A 16404-nucleotide genomic window follows, 5' to 3' on the forward strand; every position below is an offset into this window, starting at 1 on the left:
ATTTCTGTGATTCTGTTCTTCAAAGCCTCTCCATCTATGTGGTCATTATTTCTGCTGGGGAATGTTCTCTCTGGCTCCACACAAACAGATGATGCCAGAAATGAAAAGAGCTAAGAGAAAAATACAAAGGGGGAAAAAACATACCAAAACTAACACAGAGATTTCACCACAAGAAAATAATTGATGGTTTCTAATACAATGCAGGTGGTGGTGGTATAGTCTTTCATAGGACATGCTGATAACTACATCATGGTTATTCTGACATGTTGAGGATGACAGGCAGACAGCCAATGGCACATATAGAACTGTGGCGTATCTGCTTTGATTGTTTACATATGGAACGGCTTCTATAAATGTATCACTGTAACATTTATTCACATTGGCATTCTGTATCCTACATGCCTCTTCTATCTTGGACAGGCACTGTCTGCAACACCAGGATCTGTAGAATATCCCCTTGATTTGTTTAGTTATGGGATGGCTACCAGGACATTTACAATGAGATAAAACACCATTGCATGTATTCCACAGTAGTTTAGTATTTTCATTGTTTGCGATTGTGCGCTTTGAGCGCACAAAAACAGTATTGAAAAACCTATCAATGCCAACAAGATTTCACTATTGAAATTAGCCAGAGGCACTTCAGTTTTGTGCACAGCATTATAGCTTTCTCTCTATTTTCACACTCTGAAAGCATTCTGGATGACTGCTACTTAAGAAGGGCTTTCGAGACAAAAGAAAAGAGACTGAAGAGAATATGGAGTGTACAGTGAATAGCACTGGGCATGGCTTACAAACAAAGAAAAATTACACCAGTCACTCAGCGGCACAGAACTAATACTTCTGTTATTTGGCCACTGTTTTGAGAGAAAATAACCAAAGGCATGTTCATATCAAGTGCAGCCAGTCGATGCATTTGTCAAACATATATTGAATTTGGGGTGGAAAGTGGGGTGGGCTAAGGTAAATAGCTGTTGAATATGTTTGCAAAAGGAGAGGTTCATTCTATTCCATTCAAATCTTCAATTCTGCCACGCAAAAATCCTGTAATTTATAATGAAGAAATGCAATAATGCACCCAGAGAGAGAGAGAGAGAGAGAGAGAGAGAGAGAGAATTATTCTCTGTGCCTGTGACAATAGCTAATTAGCATCTGTCACTCAGCAGGCAGGATTGCCGTGGAGAGGTTGATGTAGTGCCCCGCTGCAATGCTACTGCCAATTATCAATGAACACATTGGAGAGTCTTGTTAAAGAGCTGTGCTCATATAGGAGAGCACATTTACAACATTCAAATGACTATATTCTTGGGACCATGAAAAGAAAGGCAGTTTAACACCGTTTCTCTAGAAACTGCATATTCACATCAACGCTTTATATGAGCTGAATATATGACACACACAGGCCGAGTGATGCTGTTGCTTAGGCCTGCTGTGGAACTCATGCATAACGCATTAATGTTGTGAGCCAAAATACTCAATCAGAAATGCAATGATACTAGCTAAATGGATCTAGCCAACCAACAGTCACCTTCAGGGAGTTTTGACTGGACCTATGGGTTTGTCATGTTTACTTATTAAACTGCCAGACATTGGTAGCATACACTGCTGCAGTCTGACAGGATGACTTTCATCAGACTCACCTTGATGTAGTCTCCACCTCCCCCCCAGTCAGTCAGGTAGGATCCTGAGTCTCCACCTCCCCCCCAGTCAGTCAGGTAGGATCCTGAGTCTCCACCTCCCCCCCAGTCAGTCAGGTAGGATCCTGAGACTCCATCTCCCACCCCAGTCAGTCAGGTTGGATCCTGAGCCTCCACCTCCCACCCCAGGCAGTCAGGTAGGATCCTGAGTCTCCACCTCCCCCCCAGTCAGTCAGGTAGGATCCTGAGGCTCCATCTCCCACCCCAGTCAGTCAGGTAGGATCCTGAGCCTCCATCTCCCACCCCAGTCAGTCAGGTAGGATCCTGAGTCTCCACCTCCCCCCCAGTCAGTCAGGTAGGATCCTGAGGCTCCATCTCCCACCCCAGTCAGTCAGGTAGGATCCTAAGCCTCAACCTCCCACCCCAGTCAGTCAGGTAGGATCCTAAGCCTCAACCTCCCACCCCAGGCAGTCAGGTAGGATCCTGAGCCTCCACCTCCCACCCCACGCAGTCAGGTAGGATCCTGAGACTCCATCTCCCACCACAGTGGGTCAGTCAGGTAGGATCCTAAGCCTCAACCTCCCAACCCAGGCAGTCAGGTAGGATCCTGAGCCTCCACTTCACCTTGTGAGTCAGGGTTGAGGAGAGTTGAGATTGCGGTAGGAACAAGCTGACACGAAGAGAGACGTGAGAGAGATAATTAACTCTGAAATTACAGTGGTATAATTAGGAGATGATCCCCCTCAGACCATATCAGCTTAGCCCATAATGACTCTTATTCATTTTAGGGAGATGAAAAGGGACACGGAGACAATTGCAGGGCCTCCTCTCGCTCTGATGAGGTATTTTCCAATCACTTCTCACAGCTTCTGACAAGTGATTTAACCACAGGCAATTTCAACAAACGGCTGCCATGATGTGCGTCTCTCGCAGTGAATTATGTCCATGGGTGGACAAAGCGATTGGGAAAATTGTTGATGAAAAATCAAAATGTTTTATTTTTCACCCACGTATGGAAGGATGATGAAGCCATCAATTTTAAAACGTCATTTTGACATGTGTATATATTCTACATCATGTGTACAGTGTATGCACTGCCAAATCTACATACACACTGTACTGGGTACTGTAAGGTCTTCAGTGGAAAGGCAGTGCAGTGAGGATTTGGGAATGGTGCTCTCCCTCTATCCCAGCTGCCAGTGTAACTCTGTGTTTCCCTGCAGGCAGTTTATGGGTCAACAATCTAAATGCAGTGGGGCTAGGGGGTTCTGGGAGGTTCTGGGAGGTTCTGGCAGGCACTGGGAGGTTCCGAGAGGTATTGGGAGGCTTGTGGGAGGCACTGGGAGGCTTCTGGGAGGCACTGGGTGGCACTGGGTGGTACCGAGAGGTATTGGGAGGCTTGTGGGAGGCACTGGGAGGCTTCTGGGAGGCACTGGGTGGCACTGGGTGGTACCGGGACGCACCGGGAGGCACTGGGAGGCACCGGGAGGCACTGGGAGGTACCCGGGAGGAACCGGGAGGCACCGGGAGGTACCCGGGAGGCACCGGGAGGCACTTGGAGGTACTGGGAGATACTGGGAGGCACCCAGCGCATTACGCAGAGCAGTGCTGGCATCTACCCCAGACTACCCAAACCAAACACACAACCAGCGAGAGAGACTGAAAGGCCCTTTCCCACCACAGCTTTCTCTATAGTCATCACAAATGACCAACTACACCCCAAACTGAATGACAAACCGCAAATACAGATTAGCATCCCCCCCCCCCCCCCCATTTTACACCGCTGCTATTCTCTGTTGTTATCATCTATACATAGTCACTTTAATAACTCTACCTACATGTGCATATTACCTCAACTAACCGGTGCCCCCACATATTGACTCTGTACCTGCACCCCCCTGTATATAGTCTCGTTATTATTATTTTACTGCTGTTCTTTAATTACTTGTTACTTTTATTTCTTGTTTCTTATTGTTATCCTTATTTTTTTTAACTACATTGTTGGTTAGGGGCTCGTAAGTAAGCATTTCAATGTAAGGTCTACACCTGTTGTATTCGGCGCATGTGACTAATACAATTTGATTTGATCATGCTTTATATGATGTTTAGTAGATATTGTATTATTTAGGCTGTTTTTTTTCTGGGTATAACCCAGTACTGTGGTGAATTGGCTGTGTAGTTGAATAAGCCTTTAGTGTCACAATCGTCTTATGGAATGGACCAAGGCGCAGCGTGAAATGCGTACATACTCTTTTAATGAATGAACAACAAAAAACAACAAAATCAACGAACGAAACGTGAAGCTATACAAATAGTGCTGACAGGCAACTAAACATAGACAAGATCCCACGAAACACAAAGGGGAAATGGCTGCCTAAATATGATCCCCAATCAGAGACAACGATAAACAGCTGTCTCTGATTGGGAACCATCAGGCCAACATAGAAATACAAATTCACCTAGATGACCCATCTAAGTCACCATCACATCCCAACCAACACAGAGAAAAAACAGCTTAGTATGGTTAGGGTGTGACATTTAATCATGATAAAGGAGATGTCTGCTGCTCTGAAAGGCAACATTCCCCATGTGAGGCAAGATGTGCTGTGCACCTGAGCACCCTGGCATAACGACCAACACAATTAATTATCCACCCCTCCTCCTGTCCTCTGCTTTAACACTGGCCATACAGAACAGGTAATAAAGCAGACACTACTTGTTTCCATTTGGGCCATATGGGTTACAGATGATTCCTCCTGATACTAGCTGGCTAACAGAAGACCAAGTTGTTCTAATCTCACGCCATCCATAAAGCCATTTGGGTCCCAGAGTGTGTCTGTCCGAAACTTAGGTCCCTTTACTATTCTGGAAAATGAATATAAACTCGGGGGCATATGCTATAAACCCAAATAGACTCCCAGCCTTTACATGTGAGGTGGAGAGATGTATCATAATAAGGCTTTGTATTACCTTCGGCGCCACATGGTAGCCAGGCAAATCATGATACAGTCATGTAGGCTAACATGTCTCTTTTACTGTGGCCTACACCCCTGCTCCATATTACAGGACCCATGCAGTGTGCTGTTGATGGAAGCAGACAGTCCTTCTAGACATACTGCTGATGTTTCGAATGTTTCCATCACATCTTCCTCGCTACAGTATACATTCATCTACAGAGCTGTTTCCTGCACTGCCATGCTGCCACGCCGCCTGTCTGTTCCCCACATGGTCTATGCAGCTATAGCGTCGCCAAATAATTTATAACAGACCGCTTTTCATTGTTATGATTACACCGGAGATTGATTGGCTCAATAAAAATATGAAATGATATCATCTGTCTCAAACATATATCCCCATTACTGTGAACCTCTATCATTTCTAACACCTCTGTCTACTGTGAGAATGTAGAGCCCAATAGGTCACAGTGCTGTCAACAACACCCATTTATTCAGTCAATATGGGTCATAGATACTCTAAACACAACTCATGAACTTGCCCTTGTCTATGATCAGTCAATATGGGTCATATATACTCTAAACACAACTCCTGGTCCAAGCACATCAAGACAGTCGTGAAGAGGGCATGACAAAACCTATTCCCCCTCAACAGACTGAAAAGATTTGGCATGGGTCCTCAGATCCTCAAAAGGTTCTACAGCTGCACCATCGAGAGCATCCTTACTGGTTGCATCACTGCTTGGTATGGCAACTGCTCAGCCTATGACGCCAAAACACACCAATATCTCTACCTGTACATGACCATCTGATCATTTATCACTCCAGTGTTAATCTGCAAAATTGTAATTATTCGCCTACCTCCTCATGCCTTTTGCACACAATGTATATAGACTCTCCTTTTTTTCTACTGTATTATTGACTTGTTAATTGTTTACTCCATGTGTAACTCTGTGTTGTCTGTTCACACTTCTATGCTTTATCTTGGCCAGGTCGCAGTTGCAAATGAGAACTTGTTCTCAACTAGCCTACCTGGTTAAATAAAGGTGAAATAAAAAATTAAAATTAAAAAACACTACAGAGGGTTGTGTGAACGGCCCAGTACATCCCTGGGGCCAAGCTTCCTGCCATCCAGGACCTCTATACCAGGCAGTGTGAGACGAAGTCCCTAAAAATTGTCAAAGACTCCAGCGACCCTAGTCATAGACTGTTCTCTCTGCTACCGCATGGCAAGCAGTACCGGAGTGCCAAGTCTAGGTCCAAGAGGCTTCTAAACAGCTTCTACCCCCAAGCCATAAGACTCCTGAACATCTAGTCAAATGGCTACCCAGACTATTTGCATTGCCCTCACCTCCCTCTCCACACCACTGCCACTCTCTGTTGTCATCTATGCATAGTCACTTTAATTAACTCTACCTACATGTACATACTACCCCAACTAACCGGTGCCCCCACACATTGGCTCTGTACCGACATCCCCCTGTATATAGCCTCCACATTGGCTCTGTACCGACACTCCCCTGTATATAGCCTCCACATTGACTCTGTACCGACACCCCCCTGTATATAGCCTCCACATTGACTCTGTACCGACACCCCCCTGTGTATAGCCTCCACATTGACTCTGTACCGACACCCCCTGTATATAGCCTCCACATTGACTCTGTACCGACACCCCCCTGTGTATAGCCTCCACATTGACTCTGTACCGACACCCCCCTGTGTATAGCCTCCACATTGACTCTGTACCGACACCCCCCTGTGTATAGCCTCCACATTGACTCTGTACCGACACCCCCCTGTGTATAGCCTCCACATTGACTCTGTACCGACACCCCCTGTGTATAGCCTCCACATTGACTCTGTACCGACACCCCCCTGTATATAGCCTCCACATTGACTCTGTACCGACACCCCCCTGTATATATTGTTCTTTTGTTCCGCTGCTCTTTAATTACTTGTTACTTTTATCTCCTATTCTTATCCCTATTTTTTAGTTTTTTGAAACTGCACTGTTGGTTAGGGGCTCGTAAGTAAGAATTCCACTGTTGGTTAGGGGCTCGTAAGTAAGAATTCCACTGTTGGTTAGGGGCTCGTAAGTAAGAATTCCACTGTTGGTTAGGGGCTCGTAAGTAAGAATTCCACTGTTGGTTAGGGGCTCGTAAGTAAGAATTCCACTGTAATTCCACTGTTGGTTAGGGGCTCGTAAGTAAGAATTCCACTGTTGGTTAGGGGCTCGTAAGTAAGAATTCCACTGTTGGTTAGGGGCTCGTAAGTAAGAATTCCACTGTTGGTTAGGGGCTCGTAAGTAAGAATTCCACTGTTGGTTAGGGGCTCGTAAGTAAGAATTCCACTGTAATTCCACTGTTGGTTAGGGGCTCGTAAGTAAGAATTCCACTGTTGGTTAGGGGCTCGTAAGTAAGAATTCCACTGTTGGTTAGGGGCTCGTAAGTAAGAATTCCACTGTTGGTTAGGGGCTCGTAAGTAAGAATTCCACTGTAATTCCACTGTTGGTTAGGGGCTCATAAGTAAGAATTCCACTGTAATTCCACTGTTGTATTCGGCGCATGTGACTAATAACATTTGATTTGATTTGAACTTGACCTAGTCTATGATCAGTCAACATGGGTCATAGATACTCTAAACACAACTCCTGAACTTGCCCTAGTCTATGATCAGTCAACATGGGTCATAGATACTCTAAACACAACTCCTGAACTTGCCCTAGTCTATGATCAGTCAACATGGGTCATAGATACTCTAAACACAACTCCTGAACTTGCCCTAGTCTATGATCAGTGAATAGTAATATGACCTTTGCATCTGGAAACAACTGTTGTGAATAATGCTAATGCATGGTAATGCACAATTATCACACACTGCTTAAACGTGCATATGCATTATCATTTCGAAAGGTTATAACAGAATACCTGGTCAGCAGGGTAGCCTAGTGGTTAGCGTGTTGGACTAGTAACTGGAAGGTTGCAAGTTCAAATCCCTGAACTGACAAGGTACAAATATGTCGTTCTGCACCTGAACAGGTAGTTAACCCACTGTTCCTAGGCAGTCATTGAAAATAAGAATTTGTTCTTAACTGACTTGCCTAAAAATAAAAAATTACTTATAATATTGTTTGTTATGATTTCTTCACAGGCTCTTTTTTATTATTTTTAATTTTTTACATCTATAGTTGTTTTTGACAGCTGACGTTTACACTTAAAATGGGTGGGGCAAATAGAATTTGAGCTAATCTCAATTTGGACTACCCGGGCTCCCGAGTCGCCGTTTCTGCCTGTCTCAAGCTCCGCCTTTTGTTCACTGTGAGCGGTGGAGACGGGAGGCAGGCAGGAGGCATTGGTGTTGTCCTTGCAGTGTGTGTCAGTTCGCCAGAGAGAACACCGTACAGCATAGCTAGTTACATTTAGCAGATCCACAGAATTGATATATGTAGACTGACGCATAGGCTACGTTGAGCAGGCACCGGTTCCTTCCTGAATCAGACAACGGGGACCAACCATGGACCTATTCGAGTTTGACTTCTTTAGGGACTGGGAACTGGAGCAACAGTGGTACGTACAAGTGTTTCTTTTTATGTACATGATGTAGCTATTAACGTCTTTGTCAGAGGCTTTTTTCTGAAGACTAACCTAGCTGCGCTGCCACATCGATGCGCCCTGGCTTTTGGCGTTGGACTCCTGGAATGCTCGCATTCCTTCTCGGAACACATTAAAGTGAGAGATGAGTGTGAGGAATTATTTTAGAGCCCTGCGTGTCTGCGCTTTGCCTCATATGTCAGATTGTGCATTGTAGGACTATGTCGCGCCAGGACGTATTCGGTGCGCACACACTCACATGGACCTATAGTGCCACCTCATGAATGGGGGAAGTTCACAGTTGCTGGTTTTGCTCTCTGTAAATGTCCGTTTGAAATCGGGATCATTCGATGCGTAATTGTATAGTTTACACCCTAAACACGCGTTTCATAGGGGTTTATTGAGGTCGCCGATGTAGCTACTGTGGTGAACTGCATGACAACTGAATCAATTGCCCTTGTCTGTCTTATTGTTGTTTTAATACCCCAGCTATTATTTGTCAAATGCTCTGCTCTAAAACACAATTTAGACTATTTGTGTAGGCTTATTGTCAGGTTTGATTTGTAATGGATTGTATCGATTCAATAGGACATACATTATAATGGCCTATCACGGTGGTTTATTATGACAGTCTAAGTTTACGCTGCTCCACATCTGGTCAGCGATGTACAATATATTCGGTAGGCTACCTATTACAATAATTATATTTTTAATCAAATGATGATAGAATTTCTAATCATTTCAATTTCATCCCAGTTGTAAGAGAATCCGTGGCATCAAAATTAAAGTATACAAACATTACTAGAGCTAGTAACTTTAATTTGGAAGCCATTGATTCCCTAAAGATTGGGATGTTCTATTCCCGGTCGGAAGTAGCACCATCACAGAGAGATAGTAGAGGGCAAATAACTGTGATAACACAACCCATGACAGTAGGGAGCAGCCTGCAGGATTTGATCCTTCCATTCTCCCCATGATTGGTAGCCTATCACTCAATTTTGTTTTCATTCTAGTCCATTCAACCCTCTTATTTTTCCTCTCCCCACTCCCTCACACAATAGTATTTGATGTGTCTCAATAGAAGGATTTCAACCACATAATAATTAAGTCCTGCATTAATTGTTTTATTTTTTAATAATCTTAGACGATACAACAACCTACTGTGCGTTTTGACTGTTCAATCACCACGCGACTACAGGGTTTACTAATCGTGGTTGGTTTCATTGCTGCTTTATTGATTTTTGAGACACCTCTTTGCTTTAGTTGTCTTCTTTTAAATTCTTTCAATTCAAATCATGCCTCTTCATCACGTCCCTTCTACCTCTGAGACTGGAATGGAATGTGTAGCTATACACAAACAACTCATTACAGCTTCCATCAAAATACAACCATGTCCCTGGTTGTGTTTCACGAAATTATGAGTGATTGAGCATAATTTCATGCTGCGGTAGTTGGTTTATAATAGTTGGTGGGATTTGAATTTTAAAATGTAATTGTTGGGTGTGCATTAGTTTAATCTGACCACAGTACCACGATCTGTTAAATAACCAGATCACACTGTAGATCTACCAGCAAGAGTTACATACTTTAATAGGGGTTACCTTGGTATCAATGTTGAGCGATTAACTAACATTTCAGTTATTTGACTTTCTTTTAAACAACTATTTGAAATACGTTTTTTCTGTGAGCTCAATGCGCACAGTGCACAGTTTCTCGAGACAAAAATCTGACCCAGCCTGAACTGTGTGATGTAGTAGGGAGTTTTAGTTTCCAACAGGCCAATATTCTACATAGTTTAGCGCATAAAACGTGGTAATTAACTACAATAACCATGTTTCTATCCAGTTTTTATGCGAATTAAGCCATACCATATAAAAAAGTCACGACAGCTCTGATGGAACAGGACGTTTCGGTACAATTTTATAAATGCTGACAGGTCATTTGTTTGTTTGACATGGTGGGATCTTTTTGTGTCCGTACAGTTAATTCTGCGAGAAATGGTGGCACAAATGCCTTTAAGCGCAAAAATGGATTTAATAACCGTCATATCGAAGTACATTTTGAGTTACGCGATGATATGGTGTGTGGTCCTTCCACTACGAGCATACAGTTTATTAGGTTACAGATCTGGCTGTTCTGTTTTTTTTGTGTTTTGCACGTTACTGTTAAAAAAGAGTTATGATGAGCTTCACAATGTGTTGAAAGTGCACGTTGATCTTGATGTTCATTTCCAATAAATATCGAGGGTATTTTTTTATGTGACAAATAAAAATATTCTCGTTTTTATCCAATAGTAATCTCATCCTGTAGACTAGCCTATTTGCAGAGCCTACACGCAATCTGCAAACTGTTGGCCAGAGCGCATGTGCGAAGACCAGAGGAGGCACATTTGCTATTTAACTTAACCGTTTTTGTGACAAAAGTATCCGTAGAGCTGAAAAGGCGATTGAAACATATTGAATTTTAGATTTTTTTTCGGTACATGAACATTTAAGCGAAAAAGTACATTTTGTGTGTTCTACGTCATCACGCACGTTTTATCTACAAAAAGTCAATTTGGTGGAAACACAACACTTGTGGGAAATGCACATATTTTCTTTATGCGGATTGTATTGTATTCGCATGAAAATATGTTACCAATTGGATGGAAACCTAGATAATGACCACAATCCATTGCACATCTACTTGTCCAGTTTGTGTTTATTTTACGCCTGCTGGAAGAGACAGAAGAATGCATGATCGTGAGGGGATATAGCGAGCAGATGTTATTTTGGAAGGTTTTTACCTGAAAATACATGATCTAAATAATTGTTTGTTGGTATTCAGCAGTCATAAAAGTATATCTTATTTACTTTGAAGAACTACTAAAATAGTGATTTTGTCAGACAGCATAGACAGCAGCTCTATAGAGATGAGATGTTGACTTGGAGTGAAATAATAAAGTCATCAAATAAAACGAATAGTTTATTAAAGTAATGTGAATAAATGATGGTTAATAAGTGCTAAGCAGTAATGGCCAGTCACTACCATCATGGGACATTTAATAATTGTTTTGTTTCAACCCATATAATTTCAGCCGAAATCAGAAAACCGTGATTCTTTATTACTAATCGTACTGACCTCAAAAATCACTAATCAAGCACTACTTGGTATGAAATAATCCAGCTTGAAGGACAAGGGTAGCTGAGATATGTTTGTTTACATATATTTTTATTACAGAAAATCAGAAATGTCAACGTATCCTCTCACATGATGTAGATGATTCCCATTGATTGATGCCTGCCATTACTGCTTTGGCTTCATCAATAGTTTTCTTTCTCCGCTTCACAACTAGAACTTGTGATAGTGATGTAAAATGATGTCCACCTCTTAAGCCAAGGGCAACACGGATATTGATTTCAATTTGATTACTCTCATGCTGGTCTTTGTACAGCAAGTGTTGGGTTTAATCAAGTCAAGGGGAAGGAGAGAGGGGGAGTGAGAAACTAACTGTACACAGGGAGAGACTGTCTGTACAGAGGGAGAGACTGTCTGTACAGAGGGAGAGACTGTCTGTACATAGGGAGAGACTGTCTGTACATAGGGAGAGACTGTCTGTACATAGGGAGAGACTGTCTGTACATAGGGAGAGACTGTCTGTACACAGGGAGAGACTGTCTGTACACAGGGAGAGACTGTCTGTACAGAGGGAGAGACTGTCTGTGCAGAGGGAGAGACTGTCTGTACATAGGGAGAGACTGTCTGTACATAGGGAGAGACTGTCTGTACATAGGGAGAGACTGTCTGTACATAGGGAGAAACTAACTGTACACAGGGAGAGACTGTCTGTACAGAGGAAGAGACTGTCTGTACAGAGGAAGAGACTGTCTGTACAGAGGGAGAGACTGTCTGTACAGAGGGAGAGACTGTCTGTACAGAGGGAGAGACTGTCTGTACATAGGGAGAGACTGTCTGTACAGAGGAAGAGACTGTCTGTACAGAGGGAGAGACTGTCTGTACAGAGGGAGAGACTGTCTGTACAGAGGGAGAGACTGCCTGTACAGACTGTCTGGGAGAGACTGTCTGTACAGACTGTCTGGGAGAGACTGTCTGTACAGAGGGGGAGAGACTGTCTGTACAGACTGTCTGGGAGAGACTGTCTGTACAGAGGGAGAGACTGTCTGTACAGAGGGAGAGACTGCCTGTACAGACTGTCTGGGAGAGACTGCCTGTACAGAGGGAGAGACTGCCTGTACAGAGGGAGAGACTGCCTGTACAGAGGGAGAGACTGCCTGTACATAGGGAGAGACTGCCTGTACAGAGGGAGAGACTGTCTGTACAGAGGGAGAGACTGTCTGTACAGAGGGAGAGACTGTCTGTACAGAGGGAGAGACTGTCTGTACATAGGGAGAGACTGTCTGTACATAGGGAGAGACTGTCTGTACATAGGGAGAGACTGTCTGTACATGTACAGAGGAGAGAGGGAGAGACTGTCTGTACATAGGGAGAGACTGTCTGTACAGAGGGAGAGACTGCCTGTACAGAGGGAGAGACTGCCTGTACATAGGGAGAGACTGTCTGTACAGAGGGAGAGACTGCCTGTACAGAGGGAGATACTGCCTGTACAGAGGGAGAGCCTGTCTGTACAGAGGGAGAGACTGTCTGTACAGAGGGAGAGACTGTCTGTACAGAGGGAGAGACTGTCTGTACAGAGGGAGAGACTGTCTGTACATAGGGAGAGACTGTCTGTACAGAGGGAGAGACTGTCTGTACATAGGGAGAGACTGTCTGTACAGAGGGAGAGACTGTCTGTACAGAGGGAGAGACTGTCTGTACAGAGGGAGAGACTGTCTGTACATAGGGAGAGACTGTCTGTACATAGGGAGAGACTGCCTGTACAGAGGGAGAGACTGCCTGTACAGAGGGAGAGCCTGTCTGTACAGAGGGAGAGACTGTCTGTACATAGGGAGAGACTGTCTGTACAGAGGGAGAGCCTGTCTGAGAGTGCCACTATGCCTTGCCAGCAGCAGTAGAGAATAGGCGGCTGGGTTCTTGGGACGGTGGTGTAGTAGGGCTTTACTCCAATCTGCAAGTCATATATCATGGCCTCACCACCAGTAATAGCAATTATTTGATGATAGTCATGGTTCTCCCTTTTTCTCCATAATGGTTTCTTGTCACTCGAGGAGGAATTAACAGATAGACAGGCAATTGACGCTTGTGTGTGGAGATATAAGCCTGGACTACTGTACTGTACACAGTGATGCCTCATTCTGTTGGCATTGTGAGGAGAAATTATAGCTCAATAAAGTACCACCTACAAATCATTTGTGCTAAAGCCTGTTTTATGGACATCCACACCTTGGACTGGGTTTAACTTGATCCTTTTAATTAGGCCTAGCTATTTATTGTCACTTTCTCTTTTAATTGTCTAGCTTCCTTATTACTTGACTGATCCTCAGGGATTACCCTGACTTCAGTGTCTCGAGAAATATACATTTTCCCTTTTACTGGTACTTCTCAGCAGGGATTGCTGTCCAAATAATTCCGTTTTATTTGTCTTGAAATGCGTAAAGCCTCACAGCGTTGCCGGACGATGAGGAGAGAAAAAGAGAGTCTATTGAGGCAATGTGTGTATTGGATATGTAACGGGATACTGGCAAGGTCCCTGCCTGGTGAACCGGGTTGGAAGGGAAAATAAAATGTTCAGTCTACTTCTACTGAAGTAGGGGCCAAAACTCTGTAATTCTCTGTAATGTGTCTGGCGGAATAAGCTGCTGTGGCAGCAATATTAATAGATAAAACACTTCTGAATCTAACAGTATAAAGACTAATTAAGACAGATCAACGAACCATTGTAATTATTATACAGCTGACTGTAAAGTAATTAAGACCTTTGAGCAAATACCTACATTAGAAGTAGATGTGAGGTGTACAGAGTGGGGACTGTTATGTAGACATAGACATTTAAAAGCATTTCGCTAAACCCGCAATAACATCTGCTTAACATGTGTATGTGACCAATAAAATTTGATTTGATTTGAGACATAATTGTGTCTTATTGCTGTAATATAGAGCGTCCATAGAACAGTAGTTGTTGTATGAAACAGTGGGCTTTCTGTGGCTGTTTATGTAACCACAGTTATATATATATATATATTGCCGATTTTGCAGGTTTTCCTACTTACAAAGCATGTAGAGGTCTGTAATTTTTTATCATAGGTACACTTCAACTGTGAGAGACGGAATCTAAAACAAAAATCCAGAAAATCACATTGTATGATTTTTTAAAGTAATTCATTAGCATTTTATTGCATAACATAAGTATTTGATCACCTACCAACCAGTAAGAATTCCGGCTCTCACAGACCTGTTAGTTTTTCTTTAAGAAGCCCTACTGTTCTCCACTCATTACCTGTATTAACTGCACCTGTTTGAACTCGTTACCTGTATAAAAGACACCTGTCCACACACTCAATCAAACAGACTCCAACCTCTCCACAATGGCCAAGACCAAAGAGCTGTGTAAGGACATCAGGGATACAATTATAGACCTGCACAAGGCTGGGATGGGCTACAGGACAATAGGAAAGCAGCTTGGTGAGAAGGCAACAACTGTTGGCGCAATTATTAGAAAATGGAAGAAGTTCAAGATGACGGTCAATCACCCTCAGTCTGGGGCTCCATGCAAGATCTCACCTCGTGGGGCATCAATGATATATATATATACATGCTTTATAAATGTAGAATTGAGGTTATATATATATATATATATATATATACATTTATAAAGCATGTTTTTAGTTCTGGTCAAGAATTATTGCAAGAATTTTTCACAATTTTCGAAAGCTGTGCCTTGCAGTCCCTTTTCTGCAGATTATTCACAGGGATGTAGTTTTCTCAAGGTCTCCAGCAGACCCACCACATTCCACCCTGGTGCACAGACCACAGCTGGGGGCCACATATTATAATGTGTGCCTGAGGAGCTTCTCTCAATGCCAATCTCATTTGTGCCCGGCATGAAGAGACAACCATGCCAGGCGGCCTGCTGGCATCTCTCTGTCCGTCCACCTCCTCTCCGCTCTGTCGCCGTGACACGGACTCACAGCAGTTGGCATCCTGGATCCGGGAGGTGCCTGCCAAGTCCGCTGCCTCGAGGACTCGCTCTGCCATCTGCCAACGAGCGGCGAGTGCTGTGGAATGATAAAGCAGAGCCTGTCAGTGATCATGTTCTGTGGAGACTAAAGGTGAGAGTGGCACGGCCCTTCTGCCCTCCGGTCCAGTGTGCAATTAACAAGTTCATCTGGAGCAGCTCTTCCTGTCAGAGCTGGGAGACCTCACCTCACTAACATCCACCTGGCCTTGGCCAAGAGCTGAACTGAAGCTGGTGGAGTGGAGAGGCCGGGGAGGGGGGCAGTATTTGATGTGTGTCTCAATAGAACGATTTCTTTTTTATCCTTGGCTGTGTGTTAATAGCCTGTGGTGGAAAGTGTATATTTCTGTGATGGAGAGGAAGTGATTCAAGATTTTATTTTATTTTATTTCACCTTTATTTAACCAGGTAGGCAAGTTGAGAACAAGTTCTCATTTACAATTGCGACCTGGCCAAGATAAAGCAAAGCAGATAAGATAAGGTAACACAGTAAAGGAATAGTCTTTGACTGTCTAGTACAGCCATGTCATAGAGACTAGCCTTACCTGTGGACACATACTACAGAACTATGGGATCACAAACCACCCACTCTAAAACATACACTTCTGCATCATAATCAGAAAGCACGTGACTACCTTCACTAACCCTTAACCCTGATGAAGGGACCACTCATACCTCATCACGCCTGTCTGTCACAGTTTATCAGGCCTTACTCAGCCCTCCAATAGTCCCTCACTACAGAGGTGAAGAAGAGAGGAAGAGAGGGCATTCACTAAGACTGGGCTCAGGGGGATAAGACCCTTCCACTGCCAGTTCCTTCGCTAGCGGCTAGCCCAACTCCAGCTAAGCTCCTGGCTGGCACAACCTACAGTTAATAACTCTGCACTAATTACCACGGACCTAATAAGGACAGTAGTGATGGCCAAATTGAGGTAAATGGGGCTTGGCCAAGCAGAAGCTTGACACTGTTCTTATGCCGCCATGTGTAGAAAGAGCAGAGAGGACAGACCGATGTGGAGGAGTCAATACTCTATGCATGCTTGAATAGACAGACTGGTTTTAAATATTCAAAACTATTGACCATATGT

The 16404-nt window shown here is 43.7% G+C and overlaps 1 protein-coding gene across 1 annotated transcript in view; it reads left to right on the forward strand.

The window, feature by feature from the left end:
• Positions 1-7931: 7931 nt before the first annotated feature.
• Positions 7932-16404, forward strand: part of LOC115129141 (AF4/FMR2 family member 2-like) — a 358350-nt gene continuing 349877 nt past the window's right edge. Inside the window, exon 1 of the mRNA XM_065018489.1 lies at positions 7932-8160. Coding sequence (XP_064874561.1) covers positions 8108-8160 — 53 coding nt within the window. The 5' untranslated portion in view covers positions 7932-8107. The remainder of the gene's footprint in view (positions 8161-16404) is intronic.

This window comes from Oncorhynchus nerka, linkage group LG5 (assembly GCF_034236695.1).
Source record: "Oncorhynchus nerka isolate Pitt River linkage group LG5, Oner_Uvic_2.0, whole genome shotgun sequence".
Classification (NCBI taxonomy): Eukaryota; Metazoa; Chordata; class Actinopteri; order Salmoniformes; family Salmonidae; genus Oncorhynchus; species Oncorhynchus nerka.